The sequence below is a fragment of the Larimichthys crocea genome, chromosome XI (genome assembly GCF_000972845.2).
Source record: "Larimichthys crocea isolate SSNF chromosome XI, L_crocea_2.0, whole genome shotgun sequence".
NCBI lineage: Eukaryota > Metazoa > Chordata > Actinopteri > Sciaenidae > Larimichthys > Larimichthys crocea.
The window spans coordinates 10,049,969-10,076,947 of record NC_040021.1 but is presented as its reverse complement, the minus strand read 5'-3'; the positions used below and the strand labels follow the sequence as shown (position 1 = coordinate 10,076,947).

The 26,979-nt window shown below is 42.5% G+C and overlaps 1 protein-coding gene across 4 annotated transcripts in view; it reads right to left on the bottom strand.

Annotated features, from left to right (window-relative positions):
• wasf1 (WASP family member 1) overlaps positions 1 to 26,979 on the bottom strand; it is a 52,737-nt gene that overhangs the window by 22,934 nt on the left and 2,824 nt on the right. For all 4 annotated transcript variants that reach the window (XM_019254144.2, XM_019254142.2, XM_019254143.2 and 1 more), the window contains exons 2-3: positions 6,593 to 6,747; positions 4,925 to 5,059 (exon numbers count right to left, since the gene is read on the bottom strand). In XM_019254144.2, coding sequence (XP_019109689.1) covers positions 4,925 to 5,059; positions 6,593 to 6,725 — 268 coding nt within the window. In that variant the 5' untranslated portion in view covers positions 6,726 to 6,747. The remainder of the gene's footprint in view (positions 1 to 4,924; positions 5,060 to 6,592; positions 6,748 to 26,979) is intronic.

Here is a 26,979-nt window from a genome sequence, read left to right as displayed (position 1 = left end):
TCTCTCCCAGAATCTGTCTTGAATGTTCTCCCTCTTGACAAACTTTGTGTGCAAGACAGAATATTACAGAATACTTATAAAGCACACACCCTCTATCTGCAATTAGCAGGGGGACCATGAATTAGTGTCTGCTGTTGTGTTATGAGTGACTGTATGCATCGCTTTGGTGTTGATTTTAAAAGGCTTTTGTTGCAGTGTTTCTGAAATCATCATCTGCCACGCTTCTGGGCTATCATAACCACAAATTATGACTTTCTGCATCTGCATAATCACTGGAGCCTGCATGAAGTAAATCTTGTCATATGTCAGCGTCCCTCTGGATGCCAAATGGTAAAGTGGGCCATGAAGACATGATCATGTACATAAATAAATAAAAAGAAGTAGGTAAATAAAATCTTTTATCACAGTATATGTAATTTTTTATCATGATATCTATCTATAGCGATAGTGACAATATTCTAGTCACCTGAGAAATGATTTATGTGTTGTTGGTGCGTGCATTGAAAGTGTTCCTGTGTTTTGTCATACATTTTGTTTTTCTTCTACCCAGGTGGTACTCCCCAGTGTCTGACTGGACTGGACTGACTGCTTTGGAAAGTGATCTTTATAGACCTTCATTTAAAAAGAGACAAAGATGGAGATGAAGGGGATACAGGGAGATGTATACAAGTTAGTGGCAGATAAAATAAGACACAAGCAGTAGACGACAAAAACAAGGAAAATGGGGAAAAGTAAACATTGAAAGATCAAGATCTCACGTGAGAGACAGACAAGAAAAAACACACTCTTATGGAATTTAGGAACCAGGCCACAGAGGAAAATGGTGAGAGACTATGGAGTACATAAAGAAACAGTTAGAGTCCAGAGGGACTCGAGGTGGCTTTGTGGCCTTCCATAATGGCCTGCAGCCAGTGCAGTGATATAACGGTCCCATTAAATAGGAGATACAGGCCATTAGTTTGGCTGGCTAGAGTGATCAGGGGGAGAGAGCCTGACAGCACACAAATAGCATCCACGCAAGATGGAGGGAGAGCAGAGATCAATCAGAGAGATGGGAGTGGGCTGGGGAGGACAACAAAGACAGAGGAGGTGTGGGGAGGGCTGGATAGCGGTCAGGGGAGGAGGAAGAAGAAGAGAGCGGGTCTAAAGGGCAAAGTGAGGGACGATACCCTTTAAAGGCTTCAGTGTGTGTAGAGTGTGGGCAAGGTGCGAGTATGTGTGTGTGTGATTATCAGATTGAATGTGCATAAATTCATGCGATGAAACACTTTTGACCTCAGCCGCTGCAGCATCAGTGACGCCGCATACATCACTCCGGCCATCTCTCCATCTCACATCTTCCCCCTTCCCCGACCTTCAGCTAAACATCCTTCATGCCGTTCCACCATCTCACACTCTGAAACCTCATACTTTGGACTGATAAAACATAACTCACTTCAGTGCTGTTCAAACCATGTAAGTCTAACGCTGTATTGTAGCTGCACAGCGCGTGTCTGACGATTAGAAAGTGGGGTATACAGAGACGCCGAGATCCTGACTGATCTTTATACCAAATACTGAAGTGAAAATACCATTTATAACCTTACAGTCTGTCTGAACTGTGAAGGGAAGATTAAATGTAGTTCTCCGGTGTATAAACACCTGTGCAGCTGTCAGTTAACCTAAGGCGTAAATGTGTCAAACAATTCAATCTAGAAACATTTCTTTCCATTTAGAGAATGTTATTTATTGAAATGTTGGCTGCAACAAGACCTTACTTCCATAATCCATTTGATGTTTAGCATATATTGTCATGTTTTCTGACACACAGCTCTGCAGTGTTTGCAAATGCGCTAGTAAATCAGCTGGCAAGTATCTGGCTTTAAATACCTCTGTGAGGTGTTGCATGTTGCACCGATGGTAAACCCTTGTTAAAGCTGGCATGTATTCCCGTTACATATCGAGCATGAGTCATCTCTGCGGCTGCGATTTAGTCATTATTTACAGTAATCACTGCCACAGTTAAACATGAAGAGAAAAGCCTTAAACCCTCACAATAAATGACAAACATGAGAGGAGTGCACTGACAGAGAGAGGAACAGTGGTCGCAGACTCTCACCAATAAATGGTGCCTGAAAGATACTCGATATTAAAGTCTCTGCAAAAAAACACTGAGTTTCATCAAAGTACTGCAGGGTTATTATATAATAAGGTCTTTAGTTTCTCTGAAAAGCACTTCGCTGTTGCATTAACCTTGTTATGTTTGAGTAATAAAATCATGACATTAGAGCTTTGGCTCTTCACTACTGCTTGCTTGCAGTGTTGATTATTCTGCTACCGATCTAACTGTGTTTTGCTTCAAATGATATAGTAGTAATGGGGAACTGGATGATCCAAGTAACTCATTAAAATTCTCAACCTGGTTCACATTTCTTGTGAAATGCATGGCGAGTTACTAAGATTTGTTTGGTCATGTCCGAGGAAAATATAACGTGTAGAGATTCTTTTTTTATTTAAAAAATCCACAACGTATTAAACAACAATTTGATGTTACAATAAAGCAAATTTCTTTTTAATTTTTATATTGTTTGCTTTATTGGACAGTGACAGTTGAAAAGACAGACAGGAAATTCAGTGGAAAGAGAGACATGTGTCCATGGGCAATATCAATTAAAACCATAACTTAACTGTTAATTAGAATCCATTTCTGTAATCTGTTGGTCGCTACATTTTCTCAGGTCATTAAGGATGTTAAAAACATCAAAGGGGTTTATGTATCTGTAAAATACTTGCTTGCTCCACTCTACCCGACCCCCACCCTCCTATCTTTTCCCCTCTACAGTCCTGATTTATGACCCCATCCCTGCCAGCGCTCATTCCCCTTTCCTTCTCTCCTCCAGTCATGCCGACCACAGACCCACGCAGACAATTACAAGGCAAGTCATATGATTGTGCTAAAAGCATACACTTTAAACTGTGTGTGTGTGTGCGTTTGGGAGTGTGAGGGTAAAGAAAGGGCGGGGGTGGGTATGAAGGGTGGCATTTACGGGAAACAAACCCCTCCCACAACTGTCCATCTTTCTGTCACGTTTACTAGACTTCTCTCCTTGAAGTTTCAGCGCTCAGCACACACAACTGCACTACCTTGCTGTTTTAGTCATCTGATTTTTTTTTTTTACAAATCTTACACGAATAATGGTCGGGAAAAGAAAGGAGAGTGCAGGATTTTCCACTTGTAAGACAACTTCATTTGGTTACGCATGAGTGCGGAGGAGTTGAACTGAGTGGGAAATCTCTGTAACCTGCAGAGGAGGCCATTTCAACCTGGCCCAGAAAATTCTGCGGTACAATCCTTTTACACTCCACTGCTTTTGCTGCAGTGCCCGGTATTATGCACCCATCCCTCTATCCTTCCATCTTCCTTACTCCCCTCCTCCCCTACGACTCCACCACCACCACCACCACTGCACACTTAAACTGCAACTGAGCTGATCCTTATCCACTGACTCTCAAGCCAATACTCCAGGCTAAAAAGGGGGTGGTGGGTGGGGGGGCTTATTTATGAAAGCAGAGATAAAAACCAAGGACCACATGCAGACAAAGGCATACACACAAAATCACTCATAATCCGTGTCCAAACACAGGAACGTCACATGAATAAATAGCCTCATGCCAAAACCATACAAAGATCAGCTTTGTTGCGACTTGGGTATTTCCCAGAAAAAAAAAAATCTGTAGCATGTTAAAACATAAATGTTAACCTCTTATCCCCTGAGACTGAGTGTGTGTGAGAGAGGAAGAGTACATCAGTGCGGTGGATGTGGTTAGGAGAAAAGATGAGAGTGAGAGGTGGGGTTGGAGAGGAGAGGCGGTAGAAGGAGTGAGGTGAAGGTGGAAGAAGAGGAGTAGTGATATGAAAAAAAAGGGTGTGAAGCAATTTAAAAAAAGAGAACGCCTCAGCAGAGAGAAAATAGGATAGAAGAAAAAAGAAGATTAGGGTAAACAATCTGAGTAATCTGGACCTGGAAGCGTCTCTTTATTTATTTATTTTTTAAGATAATTTTTTTTGGCTATTTCAAGCTTTATTTGACAGAGACAGCTGAAGAGTGACAGGAATGCGGGGAGAGAGAGAGAGACGGGGAATGACATGCCGGAAAGAGCCACAGGTCGGATTCGAACCCTGGTTCTTCCGCAGCAAAGACCGAGCCTTCGCACATGGGGCGGCTGCTCTACCAACTGAGCTAAACGCCACCACGGAAGAGTCTGTTTCTTGACTGTGTTTAAAACCCAAACTCATGACTCTGCCAAAAACTGAGAAACAATTCATTGCCTTGTAAAAGAAGTATCCAAGCCTGCATTCACAGGAAACCTATAAACAGCGAGTGCAGCCCACTGAGCATTTTACTGTCTCTGTGTCAGTGACAAGGAAGCTGTTAGAGTAGCATTGTGCAAAGCCGTAAACACACTGCTGGCCCATGGGAAATCGATATGGCGCCTTGGAGCATTACACCGCTCTGATTCTCTCCCTTTTTTACTTTGCACCCACTGCACCCTCCTCTACCTACACTATCATGTCATCCTGCCTCTCCTGTCTCAGGATAACCTGGCTTAGCTGACAGTACAGTACTGGCCGATTATCACATTCCTTTTTATTATTGCTCACCTCGGATGCAGCCTGACCATGGATCCAATTTCTCCTCACAAAGAGGAGGCCTTTAGTGGGTAAACGAACATCCAGCCAAAGTGGAAGCCTGGCAGAATGTTTCTAATAGCGGCTGGGGTTTGTACTATTGGGTTGTGAAAAATGACACGGTCTCATTGCTGCCTGTTCCTTTAATAACAACCATTAACAGCCACAGAGCTGAGACACACACTCACTCACATATAAAGGCACCAATCTCTGACTGAAGGAACTGTGTGTGTGTGTGTGTGTTATAGTACTCACATTCCTCTTCTTTGGGGTCCAGCTGTGTGACACTGATGGAGAGGCGGTCCACGCGCTCCTGCAGGGAGTTGACCCGGAAAGAGAAGGTATGGGCCTCGTTGAACAGCTCTCCAAACAGGTCCTCTGCATATTTACCTGCACACACACACACACACAGTTGGTTTTATTTCTTTTATGTATATAAAGCACTCAACCAAACCAAATGGAAAGAAAAATCGCCAACAAAGTGTTAAAGCGGAAAGTGTGGAATGATGAAATATATTTATTTCAAATCCATTAACACTTCTTTATGCACTGATAATGAGAAAAAATGTCTGAAATAGATACCTGCTTTTATTTCACTGCCCAGCTGTTGTCATGTTTCATGTTCATCAATAGTCTCTGGGGATTTCTATGACACTTTGGTCCTTTTGTTTTGAAAACAGAAACTAAAATGCTCAAATACACGATCAAAGCGACACATAAGTGCTTTTCCTCCTCTGTGTCAAACATAATAGTTAACATTTAGCAGTTTTTGATATTGAGAGTTGGAAAACTGTTGTGTCGGTGGTGGCTGGAAATCCACAGGGAGACTAATGTTGCAGTGTGACTGCTCTGATGGAGATGTGAGTGCTAGAGATGTACCTAAGACAGCTGTGTGATACCCCGGAGTGTGTGATGCCCACAAAAAAGATGCAGGTTAAACAGAAGAGGAAAACTAATTTTTTTTTTAAATATTTTTTACCCTTCCAGTGCAAAACAGTGTGTTGATTTTTACAAATCTCTCAACTGTATCTCTAAATCTTTTGAATCTGTTAGTTCATTTGCAGGATTGGCATTTAGTATTTTAAATTATCTAAATATCTTCTTCTGCAGGAATGAGGAAGAGAGTTCATTAGATCTGTTTGTTACAAAATGTTAGTTTTGGAAAATCCTGCGTTTAACCCATAATAAAAGTAAACCTTATTTAAGCTCTACATTGGCTTGTTTATAATAAATACATCAGCACAGTTTTGGGGATGCCCCTCTTGGTCAGTTGAATCAGTGCATTTCATTTTTAGCTGTGCCATTGTAGGCTGACCTATGCTGAATCAATGAGCGTGGCAGACTGCAAACTTCACAAACTTGAGTGTGAAATGACCTGACAACAAAACTAACAGTGATGGAAGTAGCGAATGGAAACACGGGGCAGCACGAGGCAGGGCAGCGTGACTTGGCTGCTTCGACGCTCACAGCTCCGGTGCCGACAGCCAGTGAAGTCGGCTAAACTACTTTTGAAACGGGCGCAACCTCCTCTACTGCCGTGAAGTGTCATCGACTTCTCGACTGACAACACCTAGCAGGAGAGAGAAAGATGTTCTGTGTTGCGCTGGGAATTTATAACTGACCTATGACCAGGATCTGACTGTGTGGAAATGTAAGGCTTCAAAACGTGACTCTTGGGTAAAACAAGGGACTAGTGTAGGCTGATAGTAGAGTTTAGTGTGGGACAGGTGCCAGAGGAGTGAAATACATTTTTCATACTTGTAGCAACATCAGTGATAAGGCTGAGTGTGTATAAAAAACAAAAAAAATCTAATAAATAACAAAAATAATTAAGCAATTAACCACAAGCAGATGATAAATTAACCAAATGTGTGTGTGTGTGTGTGTGTGTGTGTGTGTGTGTGTGTGTCCTGTGCTACTGACTGAGGCTGCTGAGCTGGCGTATGACGTTGGCCAAAGAGATGTTAGTCACACACTCCAGCTCATTCTTGATGTTCCTTGGCAGCACCGTGTGGCACAGGTGCCTGGGCTCGATGGTGCGCTTCACCAGCGGCATCCTTCTGCTGCGACACCGCTACCTGCAGGAGTCGGGTGGAGGGAGACACGGGGGAATGAAGGAATAGAAAGACAACATGTCATTAGTACATTGTATCACTGACTGCTTTTCTAACACTAGAAATTTCACAATAGAAGCAATGGAAGCAAAAACATTAGCAGAAGAGAAATTTAGATGAGAACATGATGTGATGTGAGACCGCCATGTGGAGAGGGAACACAGTGTGAGAAGCACGTTTCAACAGGAACCTGGAGAAATAGAAAATGTAGAAGAATAGCAGGGACGTTATGTTTTGACATCGCTAACAGCCATGTTGCCTCATCTCTTTCACTGACTTGTCTTGTCCCTTTCATCATGTATAGCCAGGACTAACAAACCTCAGCACTTTGTCTACCCACTCAACCATGCTAATGATATTAAGGCTGCAGCGTTGGGCTGCTTAGTCCCAACTCTCCTCCATTCACACCAAACTTGAGGATGACTGCCTGAAACCAGAGAAGGAGGCTGCAGTGATCCAAAACCAGAACATGTTTATATAAAATTACATTATGCACGAAAAAGCTACATGCAAATGACAGAGTCTCCAACCTCCATGAAACATCAGCATGCCAAAATGCTCAGAATGCTGCCAAAGGGTATGATTACAATGTCTTAGTTTAGCATGTCAGCATACTAAAACACAAACACAAAGTACAACTGAAGCTGGAGGGTATGGCTTTAGTTTTGTAAGTATTTGATCACAAACCAGTACTGGACAAATCAGAATTTTATAAGATGACATGTTTTCGTGTTATTGCTAGATACTAATTAATTATTATGTTTTTACAGGTAAAGTTTCTTGTACTGTTATATCCCAAAACCAACGTATCACTCATTAAAACATTCCTGTTATAACATAAGTTGTTATTTTGGTGTAATACGACACTTCTGGTGTTGTATAAGAAACAGAAAATGTAGAGCAGAGGGCAAACACCATCTACTAACATAACACCTCCCTGTAACGACACCAGTTATTGATGCTAACAACACCTTGTCACTCGGCTGTGACCATTTTTAATCAGAGCGAGTGTGTTGCGAGGCTGATTGACTGACTGGACTGCACAGTGATAAGGCCTCGTTAAAAGATCAATTAAACTTTAATTGGCGTCTGATACTTTTAATACAGCACTATATTTTTAACAATGTTACTGTTACCAAGGAACAAACATGACTATTGACCGCATCCATAAAAATGTAGGACAAGGAAGGCTATTCTAGGAAGTGTCCCAGCTATGGATGGTTAGAGGGGAGAGAGAGAGAGAGAGAGAGGGAGCCCAGTAAAAAGCTTTGTTGAGGTGATTCATCTTGGAAGCGTCTTAAATGGGGGCAAAAATCCCCATAAAAGGAAAGAATGGGAACTGGCACATCTCTAAGCTGTTGTTAAAGTGCTTTAAATGAGATGTGCGGGCGATGTTACTGTGACACAAACCCAAACAAAGCACCGAAATATCTGCCTACTTCTAAAATGACAAGATGTCCTCTTGAGTTTTTTTTTTTTTTTTTTTTTTTTAGATTTCCACCCACAGTCTCTCTACCACCCACACATACACACAAATACACACACACACACACACACACACACGTGACTGGGAGCACTCTTGACCCAATGAGCGCTGACATTTTCCACAACCTCCAGAGGCCTCCGTAATGGAGGGCCAACCCAGAGCTACCACTCACCACGTTGGAGGTGTAAACTCAATCGTTACTGTTTTTGACCTTTTAAAATTCAGGCTGAATGCTACTTAATGTAACATCTACTGTATGGTTGGAGGTGTCATCATAAAAATCCACAAAAGCGAAAACAAAGAGCAGCAAGCTCAAATTACAAATGACGGGCAAAGATGGCGGGAAGAGTCGGGAAAACGCGATTTCCTTCCTTGTCGAGAGTTAGATGGGAAGTTTGACATCACTTTGTGTCTTGACCAAGATAATCTAGAACATAATTGACATTTATTCTGCAGCTTTACGCTTACACGGATTAAACAAGAGGATATAAAATATGAATTAGTGAGATTTAGAGGCGGTGGTAGGTGGAATTGCTACCTTTGGACAGAACCAGGCTAGATGTTTCCTCCACCTGTCTCCAGTCTTTGTGCTAAGATAATTTAGGTGGCTACATTTCCAAAAATGTGAAACAACATTTCCTTTAATATACAAATATAAAAATATTCCTCCTCCTAACTTTAGTATTAATCTTATCTTCCTGAAGCTGAGTCGCATCCCCTCTCATCCCGACTCTCAGAGCATTCTGCACCACTTAAAACCACCCCCTCCTCTGGGATTAATGTGGATTTAACATCAGAAATCAATAAGGCATTTATTTACTTTTACTCAGCTCATCGGTTCGCTTTATGTGAACAGTGAGTGTTCCTATATCTTGCACATTCAGCATATCTCTCGGGTACAGGTGCGCAGAGAAAAAAAAACGGAGACGGATTAACAGAGAGGCAAATATAAATTTAATCAGTCAGTCATAACTCTCATTATTTCTCTGCCATGCGTGCATGCTGGCTTACTCAACACAAACGCACAGATGATGACAAATGTATCTGCCGGGCAAGTTCATGCTGTTTTTTTTTGTATGTGCTCATTCCTCCTCTTTCATCTCCCCATAAAGCAACGTGTTGACCTCTTAACAACCTTTCTCCTACCTACTGGGTAAGAGTTATTTCTGTAGAAAGAAGAGTTATAACATGTACAAGAATGATATTAAGATGACACGGGTGGTGAAACAGCCATGTTAGGAAGAGGTGGGAGAGAAACAGGCAAAAAAAAAAAATGATTTCACAAATGGCAGAGAAACAGAAAAAAAATAAATGATGGCATCAAAAACAAAGCAGCGGTAGATGAATCACTCACTCCTACCCTTTAAGCCCCATAACATAAAAGCAGATATAAAACGAGTGTTAAGTGACGATATTGATTTTGCCAGCCTGAGCTCCTCAGGGTGGCCTTTTCAAATAGTAAAAAAAAATGCTGACAATTTCCTTTGGTTCCAAATAGAAATAAAAAAATGACTGAAAAATTTAGAGGTACTGTGTTTCAAAGTCATCCACAGAATCACAAAATCAATGATGAAATTCATCTGTAATCTATTTTAATTCTTGTTTGTCTATGAAGGCAGAAAAAGGGGGGCAGGACGAGCGCTGTGTCCTCGACGACTGTGCTGTGAGGTAAATCTGGTTTACGCTCCACTTCCATCCCTGTTTTCGTCCCTGTCGTGGATCTAGCGCGTGCAAAGCAAGGTTACAAGATTGTTTCTTTGCATAATGTATCCCATAAATTTAGGATGATAGCTCTTTTCCGACAGTATCATTGTCTCGATTACATTTTCTTGATATCTGTTCACACGTCATTAGTGAGTATACACTGTACACAAAAAAAATCCTTGCTACAATGTGTGTGTGTGTGCGTGTGTGATTAATGACTGCAGCATACATTTGCCGCCTCACCGATTGGACGCAAGTTAACTCAAGACTGCCGTCCACAGGGGGGAAGATTTTCTCTCCACAGAGGCACACACACAAGGACTCACACATATGTGCTGCATTTTTCCACTGAGGTTTCCATACCATACTATGATATGATGACATATGACAGCGCAGCTCCCATGAGAACAGTCCTGTCATACCTCATGGGGCTCCCATGAGAAATCGCTTACACATCATCTTGGTTCTGACAGGGAGGAAAAAAGAGGAGGAGAGAGAACGGAAACTAGAGGACACTAAACACAAACCCATTAAAATGTACAAAACCAAAACAATGTGACAGCACCTAAAAGGATAGTTTGAGATGAATTTTATAAGTGGGGTTGGATGAGGTAAGTATTTATAGTCGGTGTATACAGTAGACAGCCGTCATCACGCCCCCCAAGTTTGAAGAAACAGACAAAGATCCCAGCACAGAAGCAGAGTGATGCTGCTGAGAAAGAGGGCAGCAGAAAAATGTAAAAAAAAAAAAAAAAGGCCCGCCTAAACTATCAAGATTATTTTCGTCAGAAAGTCTATTTTTGGCACTAATTGAAGAACTTGGCATTCCTAAGCATAGGCTGTCTCATGGCAAGGTAAAGCGGTGAAAGTATTCTCAATATAGCATGACACTGATCATTCAGATGGGTCTTTTTTATATAGATAAAATATGCTTCGTCAATCCTACTTCAAAATATCCAAACTATGACTTTAATAAGGTGGAATCACTGGACAGAAGTTTCCTGCGTGGGTAAAGGGGGACACGCACAACACAAAGAACTTAATGAGTAATCACTTAACAGAAAAGTTTACTCCACCACAGCATAAATACAGGAGGTTCATCACGACTGGTTAATGTCAAGCCTTTTTTTTTTCTTTTTTCCTCCATGGAAGGATGGAAAACATTAGCACAAAGAGGCAAGATGTGCCTCATTGAAGTCATTCAATATGAGCTCTGGTGAGATGTTTAAAGAGATTCAGGAGACGAGTAATAGTGCTGTGACAAGACAGCAGTACGTTATAAAGATGTTATGTTTTGATGTGTCAGGACTTTCCTCGGGCTGCAGAAATCTGAGTGTTGCAGAGGAACTAATTACTTATAGGTAACCAATTAGGAGGACAGCTGATTAGAGCAGTCTGCCACTGCCATGACTGAACTGCTGATATGAGGGGAACACAGAATCTACTTAGAGCTAGTGAATAACTTCATCCCAGATAACCGGAGCGGCAGACAGAGTTTGCATATAAAGTGACTGTTCGATTTCACTTGAACATCTTTACACACAAACAAATGGCACCGCACAAACTGAATCTGAGAAGGTCAAGACTCAGGAGGAATCTGTGATTGAGACGAATCTTTAGCTTAAACATCAAGCAGTAAAAAAATGTTTTTGTGCAGAAAGTTCTCCCCGACGAGGTGTGTAAAGAAACAATCAACGACAATCCTCTATCATCATTATACATGCTGATTATGTTGTTGTTAATTTAATTTATCGTGTGGCTGAGTTAAATGTTAGACCACAATGGAAATAAGCCTGCTGGCTTTGTTGTGTGTGTGTGTGTGTGTTTTTTTAGTGATCAGATAAATCCAATCATTACACAGCAGGCAACTAACAAACTTCCATTTTCACTTTGAAAAAAACCATAGTAGAGTTGAATATACAACTGGGTGAGTAGAAACCTTTTCAGTTATTCTTACAGAAATAAGAAAATTGAGCTAATGTTCAATCATGGTCAGTGAAGTCCATTATACTCAGCTGATGTTGGCGCACTGACAGATTTCTGACTATCCAGCACTGAAGAAGAATGCAAGCGGCTGACAGAATTGATCCAACACTGAGAAAATCACTTATTTTCAATTTCATTCTGATTTAATGAACAAGGCAGCTGAAAGATCTCAGTGAGAGAACTAAGTTTTTCGTCCCCCTTAGTTTTTCCTCATTTGCTGACTGTGCCTTGCCAGCTAACAAGAGGAGGGCCATCACTGCAACCCATATAAATATCAAATGATCGGGGATGATCGCTGCACAAAGATATATTTCCCAGACTTGCTGTTTCAGTTCCCTTTCCTTCCTTTATGTTTCCACCCAGTTCTACTGACTAGCAAGCCTTATTTCTCCCTGTACACCCCCTCCCGCTGTCCTCCTACTTTTACGGTCCATATATCCTGGGTGGTGCTTCCCGCTGTCACCTATCACTATGGCAACAGCTGCAGTGGGGTGTCATTGGTCACTTTGAAATATCCCAAGAGAAGGCAAAAAAAAAAAAAAAAAAAAAAAAAAAAAAAAAAGGTGGAGAAAAAGAGAGAAGGAGTGGTGAAGGAAGGAACAAACAGGCCCAGATGTGGATGATGTGACAAAACAGTGATAGAGATTGACGAATGAATGCAATATGAGAGAGAGGGAGAGGGAGAGGGAGAGGGGGAATAAGAGGGAGATCGGGGATTTCTCATCCATTGTGTAGGAGCATAAAGCAGAGTGAGGGACGACACGTGCCAGGGGAGAGCAGGGGGGACTCCGCTGGTGCGGGTCAATGCACTCGGGACAATATGTCCAACTAGAGGCTCTAATGAATCCTAACTGAGCATTTACTCACTCACACTGCCACACAATATAGCTGAGGACCCCTCAATATGGTGCAGGTCAAGGGCCTTTTATTTGAAGGGCTTGGTAGAGACACGAGACCCCTGACATGCCATCAGTTACACGCACTCACACAGCAACCACTGTTGCTTAAAATTATTTGTATATATTTTGCAATGAATGGAAAGATGATTAATTATACAGAGATAATAGATGAATAGTAACTACATATTCAAAAAACAAAAAACAAAAAAACAACTAATATTCAACAGTGATTCATCACATTCACTGCTTCTGGTAAAGTGTAGAATCTCAAGAAGAGAGGGGAAAATGGAGAAAGCAACTCGCAGTAAACCAGCAAGGGAGCCAGTTGGAATTTAAATGAAATGGCCTCGGCCTTCTGAAACAAGAGAGATCTCACCATTAAGTGATGTAAAATTCATGGTCTGAACAGTTAGTCAAGCTGATTTTCTCTCTGAGTCACCATGAAACAGAATCCAATACAAAGCACAGAGTAAGAGTGCTTCTAAGCAAAGGGCTCCCAACCTGAGTGCAATGCTTCTGCAGGGCTCTAAGACTCCTGAAGATCCTTTTTATTGGATAATGATATAATTAATCAAATTAATGAGACCTCGACCTGGATAAGGATCAAAAAAATGTATGGATCGACTGTCTAAGTTCATTTAATTTTATGCTAAAATCAACACTTGATATGCACTGTAGCTAACAATAGTAGGTGTTTGCTTTAATCCTATTGGTGTTTAAAAAAAACACAATCCCACTTTTAGTTTAGAGGTGTACAATGCTTCCAAGGAGCCTGCAATCAGATTACATTTGAAAACTGATTACTGCCTGTGGAAAGCAAAAGCGAAAAAAAGAAGAGTTTAATATGTACTACCTCTCTTTTTTGAGGACTAAAGTGAATTAAATATTTTTCAGACTTTCGTGACCTGCAGAAACCCTGAGTGCTATCAAATAAAAGCAGAACTGCAGCAGCAGGAGGTTTGCCCTTTAGTTAATTGACATCTTTAACCTGTAAGGGACAACAATTAAATTGCTAAAATAAAAAAAAGACCAATGTGTGCATCAAGAGCTACGACTTTCATGCCATGTGTAACATTCCTCAAAATGAAGTTACCCTAGGTAGAGCCTTAAAACAAGACAAACTGTTCTTCCTCAGACCTCCAAGATGACCGATCTCTATGTCAAATTAGCCTGAACATTTTGTCCTTTTCCCACCGATTCTGGGAACTCGTGTGCTGCAGCTATGGACTCGGTTCCTTCCTACATTATGAACAGCTGCAAACATAAAAACACAGACATCTAATCAGGGAAACTGGCAGAGCTGCGGCAGTCAATGGCAGAGAGAGCACAGATCAGACTGGCAAAGCTTACCAACAGCTGGTTTAAATCAGTAATGCAGATATGCAGTGCGGGACGGCTACCACAGCTCGTTTTCCAAAGAAAACAAGAGAGAAGAGAGAAAAAAAAATGTACATTGTCAAACTCAAAACTTCTCTGGGAGACTTGTTGTTTCCTTCAGCTGGTTAGACTTTTACTTTGCGACTGTGCCGGCTCAACAGGAAAAAATAATGTGTCTGGCTCATCAATTTTGTTATTCTAATGAGGCAGTTTTGAATATTTAAATGCTATTTGTTCTATCATTTTCTGTCTCATTAGCACATAAAACTAGAACTTTATCTTCATTCCCTTTAAAAGCAGCTCAAAAGGCCAGATACTTTTAGAATATGGCTTATTTTTAGATAATAAAATGCTGAATCTGCAGTGTTCCCGTGGCTACGGCTGAATCAAACGTCAGCGGGAAGTTTGGAAAAGACTGAGGATTCTTTTGACTCATTAACGGAATACTGAAAAGGAAAGGAGATCTCCCATCTCACTTTTAACAAACCTGAAAAAAGGCCAGCATGCTTTGACTGAAGTGCTGGTTAAAAGCTTTTTTGATGTTTTTGGATGGCTGCTTCTGACAAGCCAACAAATCAACAAGCATGGCCACTTTACATAAAATTAGCCAGGTGTGCAACAGCACAAACACAAAGTATGCATTAAAAAGGAATCTGACTAACAAGCTCATTCTTTTAAAACAACTACTTTGCTGGATTTTATATGTGCGAGTGTAAGACAATGAATTATCGAGATGAAAAATTGTCCAAAAGTGTCTTTGAGAGCGGCCATTTGGAACAGACAGAAACACTTTTGCCCTGAAATTTGGTCAGACGACGCGTCGAACGGAATAACTCATTTTGAGCTCAGCCAAGTCTTGAATGCTTTGCTGCTGTTGGTGGAAATAGACCGTCAGATTTGACAGCAGAGGAGAGCTGGCACCTCTGCGCAGTAAGAGGCCCCTGGTGCACGTATGTAGAACGAAATATCATGCACAAACACGCTGAGACATGTTGCAATTTTCTGACAGCGACCCATGAGGCTGACACAAGTTCTTATTAAAGCTCTATGTAAATAGTAAGCCAATATCACTAAAATAACCTCTCGCTCACACACACACACACACACACACACACACACACACACACTGTATGTAGCTCCTCCATTTGAGACTACAACATCCCCACTCCCCCCCTCCTCCTCGCCCATCACAGCAGATCACGTTGGCAGAACATAACATGGCATGTGCCAGTGTGTCTTCCTGCCAATTAAAATTCTCTACCAGCCGGCACCCCTTCAGCGGTGAGATGACACTTTGCAGGCCCTCACCGGTGAAACAAACACACACACACACACACACACACACACACACACACACACACACACACACACACACACACAGACCTCTTGTCGGGGCTGAATATACACCTGCAGCACTACTGCTGTCAGGTTGGGCTCAGACAGCTATGCTAACTAGGTTTGCCGGTAGTGGGAAACTTTACAGAGTGCTTGTGGCAAGGGATACAGGTACATAATAAACTTATTTCCTCGCCTCAATAACTCTGAATTTCCGACTGCACCGTATTTCTCCTGATATTCTTTTTGACGCTGTGTCTTGCGCATAAACAAAGGCTGTTCTGTGAAATGTGGTAAGCTTTTTTTCCCACACCACAAGTCTTTCCTCCCTCCCCTCACCTGAGCCCTGTAGTTTGAGCCCTTGACTCTGTCCACGGCCATTTTTCATGTTCGTGTTAGACAGTAAAGACTCCCGATCAAGCAGAGGTGTGAAGCAAGGCGGTCATTTAGCACTATGCTCTCCCTCTCCTCTTGACACGGCCGGCGCTGATCAAAGTGACAAAAGCTGGCATGCTGGCACTCAGATGGCACAGGTCCGTTGGCAGGTTTTCTGGACTGTACCTTTGTTGCCTGGCAGCTGTAAACGAGTTTCAAGAGTCGCTTCAGACAAAGAGAAAACGAACACCGACTGCAATACTGCCTGCTGAAAACACAAAATCACAATCCCAGGCTGTTATTCTGTAATTATGGATGTAATTACGCTCTCTATCATTTCGTTCACAATAACAACGTAGCGCAAACTCTGCCCATATGCATCGCAACTCATACTGCCACTGCAATTCTCTTTATGCATGAAATTAAACAGCTATAGAAATGTTTGTCTTTGTGCAGCCATATAAAGAAAAAAACATGGTTATTTGTTGTTGTTTTTTGCTTCCTACAGATCTTTGAGAGGATTGCGAAGCTATCTAAGCTTTCCATTCATCAAATATTTTCTGTGAGTATGAAAAGACATCGCTGTGACTCAACAGAGGGTGTCTGTCCGCTATACTTTATATTCAGAGCATGATCAATGATGGACCTTATACTGAATGAGTGGTCGGACACAGCCCACATTGTGTTTCGGTACCAAGAGCTTAGATTGCTTTAGACACTCATTTAGCAAACACGCTTTATCCCGCTGTAGACGTGCATAACTAAATATTCATAGACGTCTGTGTGCCGACATCAATGAGCGGAGTGTCTGATGAACAAACAGACTCAAAGAAGTTTATCTGCTGAGTGCATGGAAACCCACTGGTATGAATAATGAAAGCCTTCTGCTCAATAATAAATGTCTGCATGCGTGCACTGTGCAGCTGCGCTTGTTTGGCCTGTAAGGGAAATTTCATTATACCAACTCCCATGCTGTTCATGCAGACGTGAAGGACATGCACACAAACTAACCACTGCGGCAACCCCAATGTCAGCTTGAACAACAGACAGCGCTATCAGAAAAGAGAAATCCTGAAAGAAGCGAGCACAAAAGTGCGTACTCACAGGCCCAAGGTGAAGCAGTGCTATTTAAACCAGCCAACACGCTTGGTAGTAGGTCAAAACACTTAAATGTTGACTTAATGTTGTGCTGTTCTGTTTATCACGTCCACTCTTCTGGTAGTCAAAAGAACTTGAGCACACAAATGTCCCACAAGATGGGCCCAGTCTCCCCAGATACAGAGCACCACGCGTGTATCCATGTGTGCTATTTAATACATTTTCTCTCTGCGTGAAAAAAATGGAGAGTTTGAAGTTTCAAGAAGACCTCTGGCTTCAAGTTGCATGTTAAAAAAAAAAGTTTCCAAGCTCCTGTGCAGAGATGGAGGAAAAAGACAAAAAAAGAAAACAGAGAGAGAGAGAGAGAGAGAGAGAGCGACAGCTTGAGGCACATTAAAAAAAAAAAGACGAAGAAAAAAGCAGTGTGGGTGGCATCAGGGGAAACGAGGAGAGAGAGAGACCATCTTCTCTCATTGAGATCAATGCCCGAGTCCACACCAGGGGGGTGTGTGTTTCAGACCAGAGAGGCTGGATAACAAATGAGAGAGGCTTTTTATGCTAACACCTCGTTGATACTGCATTTTCTAATATATCGCAACACACTGTGACTCAGTCCTGTGCAAGGCACTGTGATGTACTGTTTCACATTCATCTGACTGCCGTAAATATCCCAGAGGGGGACGTGTCAAAAGCGATAAGACTTTAAGCGTAAAGAGACGCGAATCACTGGATGTGGCACCCAGAGTTTTCCACATCTGAAGTGCCCTTTACGCACTCACCTTTTCATTTCATCACCCCCCCTGTCAGACACCCTTGTTCTGGTGGGAAGGTGCAAATTCAGCACACTTTAGATGAATTGTTCTTCTATAAATTTCCTTTTGATCTACATGAAAGAATACATCATGGTCCGAGAATGAAAAAGAAAGAGTGGTTTTTAAGTGTGGTGCTATAGCTCAGAGGCAAAGTGTATTTCAGTCTCATTGCACCACTGCCTCTTATAAAAGAAAATGTGTAAACACAAGCAAAATAAAATCAATAAAGTGATAAAACTTTCACTTCAAAAAAGGTTTTGACCATATTCTGGACGTGCTATTGAACTTGAAATGTTCTTTCCACTGCACATTGTCAAGTGCTTTGAACTTAATAAACAAAGACTTATATTTAATTCCTTTAACATTAAAACAATTAATGAATCAACAGACAAAAGTGTCGATTAAAAGAATCTATAAATATGTTAAAATCTCATCAACCAAAGAATCAAACTTGCTGAAACTACCAAAATCTAGGCATGATGGCTGCCCCACTAAAAACCACAATGTTCTGCTGATGGAGCAAGAACAAATACACCCCAACAACAGATTAAACAACCCATTCACAACTGTTCAGTGAACTTGAGTGGAACTTGGCAGCGGCTGAACGGTGGATAAGTAAGGAGGAGAGACAAGAGGGGAAGCAGGGAGAATTCAGTGGGATAAATTGGGCCGATCAGACAGTGCCCAGGGCAGCTGTGCAAACCTCTCATAGGCTGTCTCTTGAGTTTGTGTGCAATGTCACAGTCTGTGTCAGTGCATGAGAGACGATTCTGGGAACAAAGTGCTGGCAGACCAGGGTAGTGATGGGTAGTGAAGGTGCCCTTGCTGTGAGGCGGCCTGAGGCAGTGCCAGTGGGTACAGAACAGCAGGGCTGACCACTGGGACGACGCAAAGTTCTGGTTTGATCAAGTCTTCAATAATTCATCTACAGTCAGCTCACGAACTTTCACTAACAGATAGTTTAATGCAAACACAAGCAAGCATGTTATGAGTTATTCATGGATTATCATGGATTCCATAAATTACATCAAAACAAAATACAAGATCAAACAAACAACCTTAAAAATGTCCGTTAAAAGTTACAGTTTTTAAGATTTCACCCGCTGGTTTATGGACAAGCTTTAAAAGATTCAAGTGTGGCATTCTTGATGTCGCCATCTTGGTTTTTTGGAGCCAGAAGTGACCATATTTGGGCAAGACCTTGAGCTGGAGGGTGACATACTACAAGTTGGGCCGTGCTTGGTTTTGAGAAAATAGTTTCGTAGAAAATTTGAGGCAAAGCAGTGACAGAATATTGATTCATATTTAATCAGCACCACTTACTTTTACAGTTCAATCAGAGCTCTGTGTTTTGCGCTGGACCGACTAGGGCCATTTCCCCATAAGACTATTAAACTTTTACGTGCCCCCTGCAGGCCATTAGAAAACATGTTTAAGACACTTACTATTGGCTTCACGTTGCACATGTGAAAGCTATCTTCTAATTATAGACTGTCAATAGTCAAAAGAGTCCTCAAGCAACTGATACGTTTGTTTTACTTTGCAGGCAAACAAACTATTGACGTTTTAATAAAGAAGTCAGGCGATAATTGGCCTTTTTCCATCATTCTGTGAGCAACCATAATACACAGCAGGACAAAGTGAAAGGAATCATCTCACTGTGGCTGCTCCTTCTTGTTGTATTACTCCCTGCAATATTTCAAACTGACCAGATGTCAGAAAATGTAGGAAATGACCTTTATCTCGTCTTTGATGGACGATGTTTGTCAGCGCTAATCTCACGGACAAACAGGTCGCATTTCCTGTGACCGCTTCTTAATAAAAGTCGGGTTGGTGTTTCACAAGTTAAATGCTCTTAATGTGAAGGTGGGAAATGTTTGGTTTGCATAAGCAGTGATGCAACACCCAATTCTTTGTAATATTGCAAATGTAGAAATATTGCAATACATTCATCAGTGGGCCGGCTCAGTGATAAATAGTGATAAGTAAATCTTGTTTTTTTAAGATTAGGATAAAACCTATTCAAACTGACATCACTGTCTTCTTGTCAAATGCTGGATATCAAATTTTGGACTCCACACACACACACGCACACACACACACACGCACACACACACACACGCACACACACACACACACACACACACACACACACACACGCTGAGAGCAATAGGTGGTGCCACAGTTGTGGGCAGGCAAGCAGGCAGCGGTTGGTCACTTTCCTCAGGGCCTTTTTTTTCCATCTATAGAAACAGCATGCTCATTACGGGTCACGGGGTCAGCTGCAGGCGTCATGTGACCTGTCTCATGACATCTCAGTGCCTCTCCACCCTCTCTACCCTCCACCCCGAGCACCCACACATAGTCCTGACAGCTATGCTTAAAAATGCCACTGCTATGCAAAAAAAAAAAAGGTGGGTGAACATTTTCTGCATGCAAATGTAAGAGGAGAGCCGGGTCGGGAGCAAAGGACGAATCTCTACACTGCGAAGGGGGCTAAAGAAGACAAAATGTGGTCTAACAGTTTTGCATTAACAGCACTACAGAAGACTCAATTAAGGCCACCTCCATCCACTTACGCTGCCATTATATTGAACAATGGTAAAGACACTGATTCACTGTGTCTGCCAGGCAGTTTTTTTTTTTCTCTCCCAAGGACATAGATGAGATTTCTAGATTGAGGCAGACTTAAGGTGTCTGCATGATTCAATTGGCTATATTTAGATTTAGAGTGCTGTGAGTCCAGAGCATCAAAATCCAGACAGGACACACAATCCTCCATCCACGCAGCTGACACACACAAACAAACAGTCAATCGGCCCATCGGATTTGATCATTAGATCAAGCCCGAAGCAGTGTCTTGTCTCTGAGAAGGCGATACGGGTGACAATGGGACAGAAAGGATGGAGACAAAACCACCTCTCACTCCCGCTTCCCCCTCTTGTGTTTGGCTGTCACCAGGCATTGCACGTCGGTCTCCAATCTACACATCTTGAAAGGGAAGCAAATTCAATTCTTCCCGCAGGTACAAAGCCTCTTGCTCCCCTATTCTCACTCCTTGTTTCCTCTATTTTCCCCCTCTTATCGCTGGGCATATATTTCAAGCCCCCAGCATTCTCTTCAGTATTAAGTGAGGCTGGTGTGTGTATGAGAGAGACACAGCAGTTGTTATCACTGCACCCACACGCTTCCCGGTTATCTATCCTGGTCCGTCAGACTTTTTGGCTTGCCTGTCGCCGTCCCCCCTCATCACTACATCCCTGAGTGTGCGTGACGATATCTGAGTCATCATGTCAGTGTCAGTCACAGTCATTGTTACGTGTGCTCTGCGCACAAGAGCTCTCTCGCAGCAGCCCTGTTGCAATTAGATAAACACCTACTCAGCTTGCTCATATTCCACCTCTTCCTGTTCACCACACAGGAGAGCCCCCTCATCTCACACTGAAGTACCGCCAGATACTGATCAGATATAGATGCTGTACACTTTGCCTCCTTGTCCGTCTGAATAGCTACACTATGCATGATTCAGAATTCTTCACTAAAACTTTTTTGAGCGCAATCAAAGGCTGGAAAACATGTGCTGTCCTGTTTTCTATAACTCTTCAGTAAGCAGTAATGGAGTTCAAATGTGGACGCTGCAGTCATGTGGTATATGACTTAACTATTTGGCTATGAGGATGTCCCAAAAGCCTCAATTTCACTTGGACGTCCAAGTAAAACTTAGTTAACACAGCAGCATTGGAATAAACCTGAAGCTGGGGAGCTTTGCAAAAGCAAAATACAAGTAGATGTGCTAACTGCTAATGAAAGCAATGAGGCCGGGTACTCTTATATGAGCACAGACTCTAATTCAATGGCAATATGTAGCCTAAACAAATCTTTAGTGAGTCCTAGAGTGTGGCTGTTAGACGACATTGATTAAATGAAAAAGGCAAAGATATTAACCTGCAAAGATTTTCTCTCTTTTCTTTTCTTGGTCCCTGCTGCATTTGGAAAATTTTATTTGAAGCTCTAGGCAACATCTGGCCTCGTGAACAACTGCCTGACTCTTTCTGCTGCTTCTATTCCACTGTAATATTACCTTTGTTTGAACTCAAATGTAGATCTGCATTTTAAAAAAATCTAGTCGATGCCCAACTAAGACATTAATGTTGGCCGCAAAAACTGGCAGTCATTGTTAGCCTCATTGTGACGGTGCAGCTCCGGCTTGTGTAAAGTAGGACACAGGAAAAGGGGGATTATTATATATACGTAGACATGTATGGGGCAGAGAGACAGAGACAGAGAGAATAGTAAAGAGTATTGGACAGAGAGACAGAAGGAAAAAGAAGAAGCTCTGCGGCAGCAGTCCCAGTGATGAGGCCTGGCCTGTCTGTCAGCACCTATCTATCCTCCCGAGGCTTAGCTACACAAGGCCTTTCCTTAAATCGCCACTAACATTTATATAACCCGAACACAACAGCAAAATAACCCCTGACCTTATTCTTCACCACAGGATGGATCCATGTGGGCTGCTTCTTTACTGCTTAGCCAGAGGAGGACGGTTTTCCTTCAGGCGGCTCATGCTGAACTCATTATACACCAAACACTGACATTTAGCCAGGGCTGATAAAGACAAATAAACACACACATTTGCAAGATGGGAGTCATTTGGTGCATACCCTTATTAACCTCTTGCTTCATAGATCAAGTCACAGTCTGCAGTTCTCAAAGGGAGAGTGTTGGGATCGATGAAAACATTCACTTAATTTAAAGATCAAAAGACACCGCCGCCTCATCATCCTCTGTTGGCATGTTGGTTTGCCGAAGGACCTAAACAAGCCCTGAATAAGATTACCTGCCTAACGACAGCCTCGTTATTACTGCAGTCCATCTGCTGCTCTTTTCACAGGATTCATGCTGCACTACTTTCACAGCTCACCGTGCTCTGTGTGTGTCTGGATGTATGTGTGGCTTGTACGCACACTTCTGTGATTGCCTCTGAATTATTTATCATCAGTAAATATTGATTTCTATATCGTGATGTTGACTTTAACCGTACATGTGTTAAATTGATAGGCCGATAAGAAACTTTCACCTTTTCAGGGTTATATATATATTCTGTTGACGACGAAAAACAAAATCATACGATGTAAAGTCTCTTTTCGTTTACCACCCCTACAAAAGTAGCCTACATCTGTAGAGCGCACAAGCTGTCACGGCCAGATTTACGAAGCCTTTTTCTTCTCGTTTCAGATTCTATTTCAGATCCTGCCCCGAGAGATGTCTGTGTTATTTATCAAACAGGTGCCCCAGTCTGCAGAACTGTCATCATGTCATCTGAGGTGCACCCTGCTTGTGGAGAGGGAAGTGCGACTCTCTCCTTGTGCACAGACGAAAAGACTCATGGCTGATTACGCAGATTTATCAAGAATCAAGGACTGCTGCTTTAACGTATGTGTGTTGTTAGATTCTTTTTAAAACTGTATGTCAGATGAGGTGTGATGGTTTTACCGTCTACACACCTACACATGTGACTAGAACGAAATTTACACATGATCAAACTACAGCAAAGATGTCAGACCTTGCTCGAGTGCCCCACATTTGTTTCATTTCATTGTTGCATGAAAACGTCAGACAGACCGAGGAGATGTGGATGCAAACATGATGTACTGAAGTGATACAGTTCAGAAATCCAAATTGTCAGGCAGCCAGTTGCAACCACACAAACCCAATCAACATTTCCCAGTAGCAGAGGAGCTAATTTTAGTGCTTCGCCGCATCATCTACCATACAAAATGGATACAATAATTACACAGCAGAAAAAATAGTGCAGATTTCAACTACAAGTGCCGACTCAAATCACTGTCAGAATTACATGCTTCCTGCCACAGTGCTCAGCTCTGAATGGGGCATTTTTTTAGTGTTCTGCAGCCCCCGGGATAACTCTGGGGCAGTCGATAGCCGGCGGTGTCGTGGTTCATAAAAAAAAGAAATAAAAAAACAGCGCTGTGACGATTGGCTATGTCAAGAGGATGATGGCTCACAGTTACAGCTCGCTGGCCAGCTACACACTCGGCAGTGCTGACGCTAGACAGGATGCAGAGGGACACACATGATCTCATGCATACACACATGAGCACACATGCACACTGATGCACCATTGCTCCCGATCAAGGACAAAGAGACGATGCCCTATGGACTCTGTCAGAGCTGAGGAAGATAACTGTTAGGACTGAGCTCAGTATCAACGAATGAATGTGTGTGTGTATAGATATATGAGCGCAAATTTAAGATTGAGATTAGACACGTGTTTTGTTATTCTTATATAATAGCAGTCCTGACACACTCAAGCTGTGGGCATGTGTCTAAACGGAAGATGGTTATATAAGGTGCTGCTGTGTCTCAGGCTATTATCCATAGCTTGATGTGAGAAATTGCCTTTGATTTCATCATCACATCACTCTATGATATAGTTTAAAATGTTAACACACTTTAGATAGGCCTGAGAGTAGATACCATGTCTTCACCGGTGTGTTTGTGTTTCCCCTGATGAACGACTGAACAGAAGGGGAAGACTACATCAAGCAGTCTCCCGCTGAACCACGACCTCCCTCTGCTAACTATCTTTAGAAGATGCTTCTTTCGCCGGTAAACAAAAAAATATAACCTCTATCTGACCTCTGCTCGGGCAGCGATGATTTTCCTTTGTGAATGACCAAGCGCTGCTGTATAATAAGCATTGATAACACTGAAGAGACCGCTGAGTGTGTCTATTTAAGAGCAGCTTTTTCTTGCTGCAGATTTAAGTGAATCTGGCATTTCTTGCTATCCGTCAGAGACTAAAAAGAAAGGCGAGCTTGCCTGCACTTCCGTCTGAAATGGAAGAGAAGCACACACACACACACACATGGCCTCTGTCGGGGCTTAAATCCAGCACAAATCAAGACGAGCCTTGTGCTCGAGGCCTCACGCATATCTAAAGTGGAGCTGGATCCTTGCTGTGAGCTGTAAATGAACAGCCAAATATTGGCTCCTAATTGAAGGCAGCAGTTGTCTGTGTGCACAGGCACCCCCGCTGCGAAACTGTGGACAAACACACTAGGACGCTAAGAGGCTACTTCCCCTCTTGCTTGCCTCTTCTTTTCTCTCTCTCTTTCTTTTGTTCCCTTCGGCGTCCCTTCATTTGAACGTTTTTAGATTTTTAAAAACGGTTAACGATGGACGAACATGACAGAGACGATGGCGGTGAGGAACGCAACAAAAGTCCTGAGCTAAGAAAAACAATATACATGATGTGCCTCAAACAAAAGCCTATTGGATCTGTCATTTTCAATGTCATTCTTGTCTCTAATCCTTCATTGTCTTTTCCTGTCTACCTCTCCCCTTGCTATTTCTTGCCCTCCTAACCCAGTGCACGGGCAATAGAAGAGAAATGAGTGCTTATGAAAATCCTAATGAAAATGCACCGTGTGTAATTGAAGACGGATGTCTGAGTCCTGACACGAGGGATTCGAGCTATGGACGGGATAAACGTGCCTCCCCTTCCATTTCTCCATCTAGCCTCCCATCAATCATCACACATCACCGTGGCGATCTGAGCTTTCGGGCCGTTCCAGCTCAATAAGGACCCGTCAGTGACAGAGAGATGACTGAACAGAGGAAGGCTGAAATCAAGGGAGAGGAAACGAGCATAGAGGGAGTGATGGGGTTGTGTTGCCCATCATAGTTGAGTTTTGCCAAACTTTGCATAATCAAATTTAGTCAAATACGTGCATGCCGCGAATGCAGCTCATTTTGGCGGCATTTTGAGCTACATTACACACAGGACAGAACAACACAGTGACCTAAATGGGCATGCACATTATTGCTTTGCTGATTCAAAACACTACACAAACACACAGTGGCACACACATGCTCACTGTCAGTGCTTGGGCCAACAGCTACTGAGGAGAATCCTGTCTCCAATTCACTCCTGGAGCGAACCAAGGCTACATTGTGCTGAGAAAAAAAGGTATCAGACTACGTTTGCCATCCAAACGAACACATGACACCAGGGGAGTGGCCTCCACAAGCCCATAGTTTATCCCATTGTGTGGCTCATTTTGGCTTTCAGCTGAGGGAATGAGCTGGGTCAGTCACAGGACACCGTGGTGCTCCATTTCCTAAATACCTGGCTATTACTGACTGAAAAGTCACAGAGGCTTTTGTATTTGGTTTGCAGGAAACAGCCATAAGCCTGAAAAGAGAGAGTAGTCTGCTGACAATATAATTTAAGCCAATAGTGTAACCTATTTTTCCTGTGCTTTTTTTTCCTGTTTTAACAGTGTTTTATCAGCTCTGAACCACATTTGGACTGTAATGACACTAAAACTCTCAGCCTAAACAAATACATTTATGTTTAAAGCTAGAGAGCAAATATACAAAAATACCTATAGGCTGAACAGATGAATAATGGTATTCAAGAAAAAGAATGAGGACAGTATCCCCGTATTGGGAAAGTGGGTTAAAAAAGGAAAAAGGTAAAGAAATACAGAGAGACAGTCCCTGCTCAGTCTGTCAGAGACAGCAAAAAGTCACAACCAATAAGGGACAGAGGGTGCATGGAGGGTGGTGGAGGCAGTGGCAGTAGGACACAAGGAGTACCAGTCAGACTGGCTAACTGAGCCCTGGTGTCCCTCTGTCAGGCCAGTTCAGAGCAGGGACAGAAGCGGTATTATAGAGCTGTGGGCCTGGCCAAGAGGAAGAACAATAGCTGCTGTGTGCCGGAGCCTCTGGAGCATCCTAACAGCTGGGAGATAGGAGGTCTGCCTGTGGCACGTAAAAGGGGCGTTGCACATTGCACACACACACACACATAAATTTTCTCTCTCGCTCTCGCTCTGCCTTTCCCAGAATCCCTGGCTCACCTTCTTCCCACCTCCTCCTCCTCCTCCTCATCATCCTCATCCCAGGCAGCCATCACTCACTTCACTCTCTCATCTCTGTTCCCTATTTCTGTCTTTCATTATGCCCCGCATGTCCTACCGTCACCCCTCTCCACCTCTGTGGAGAAAGACAAAAAGAGAGCCGTGGAAAGAGAGATATTCTTTTTGCTAGCATGAGAAAAAAAAAAAAAAAGTCAGAGACTGGCAAAGGATCTGAG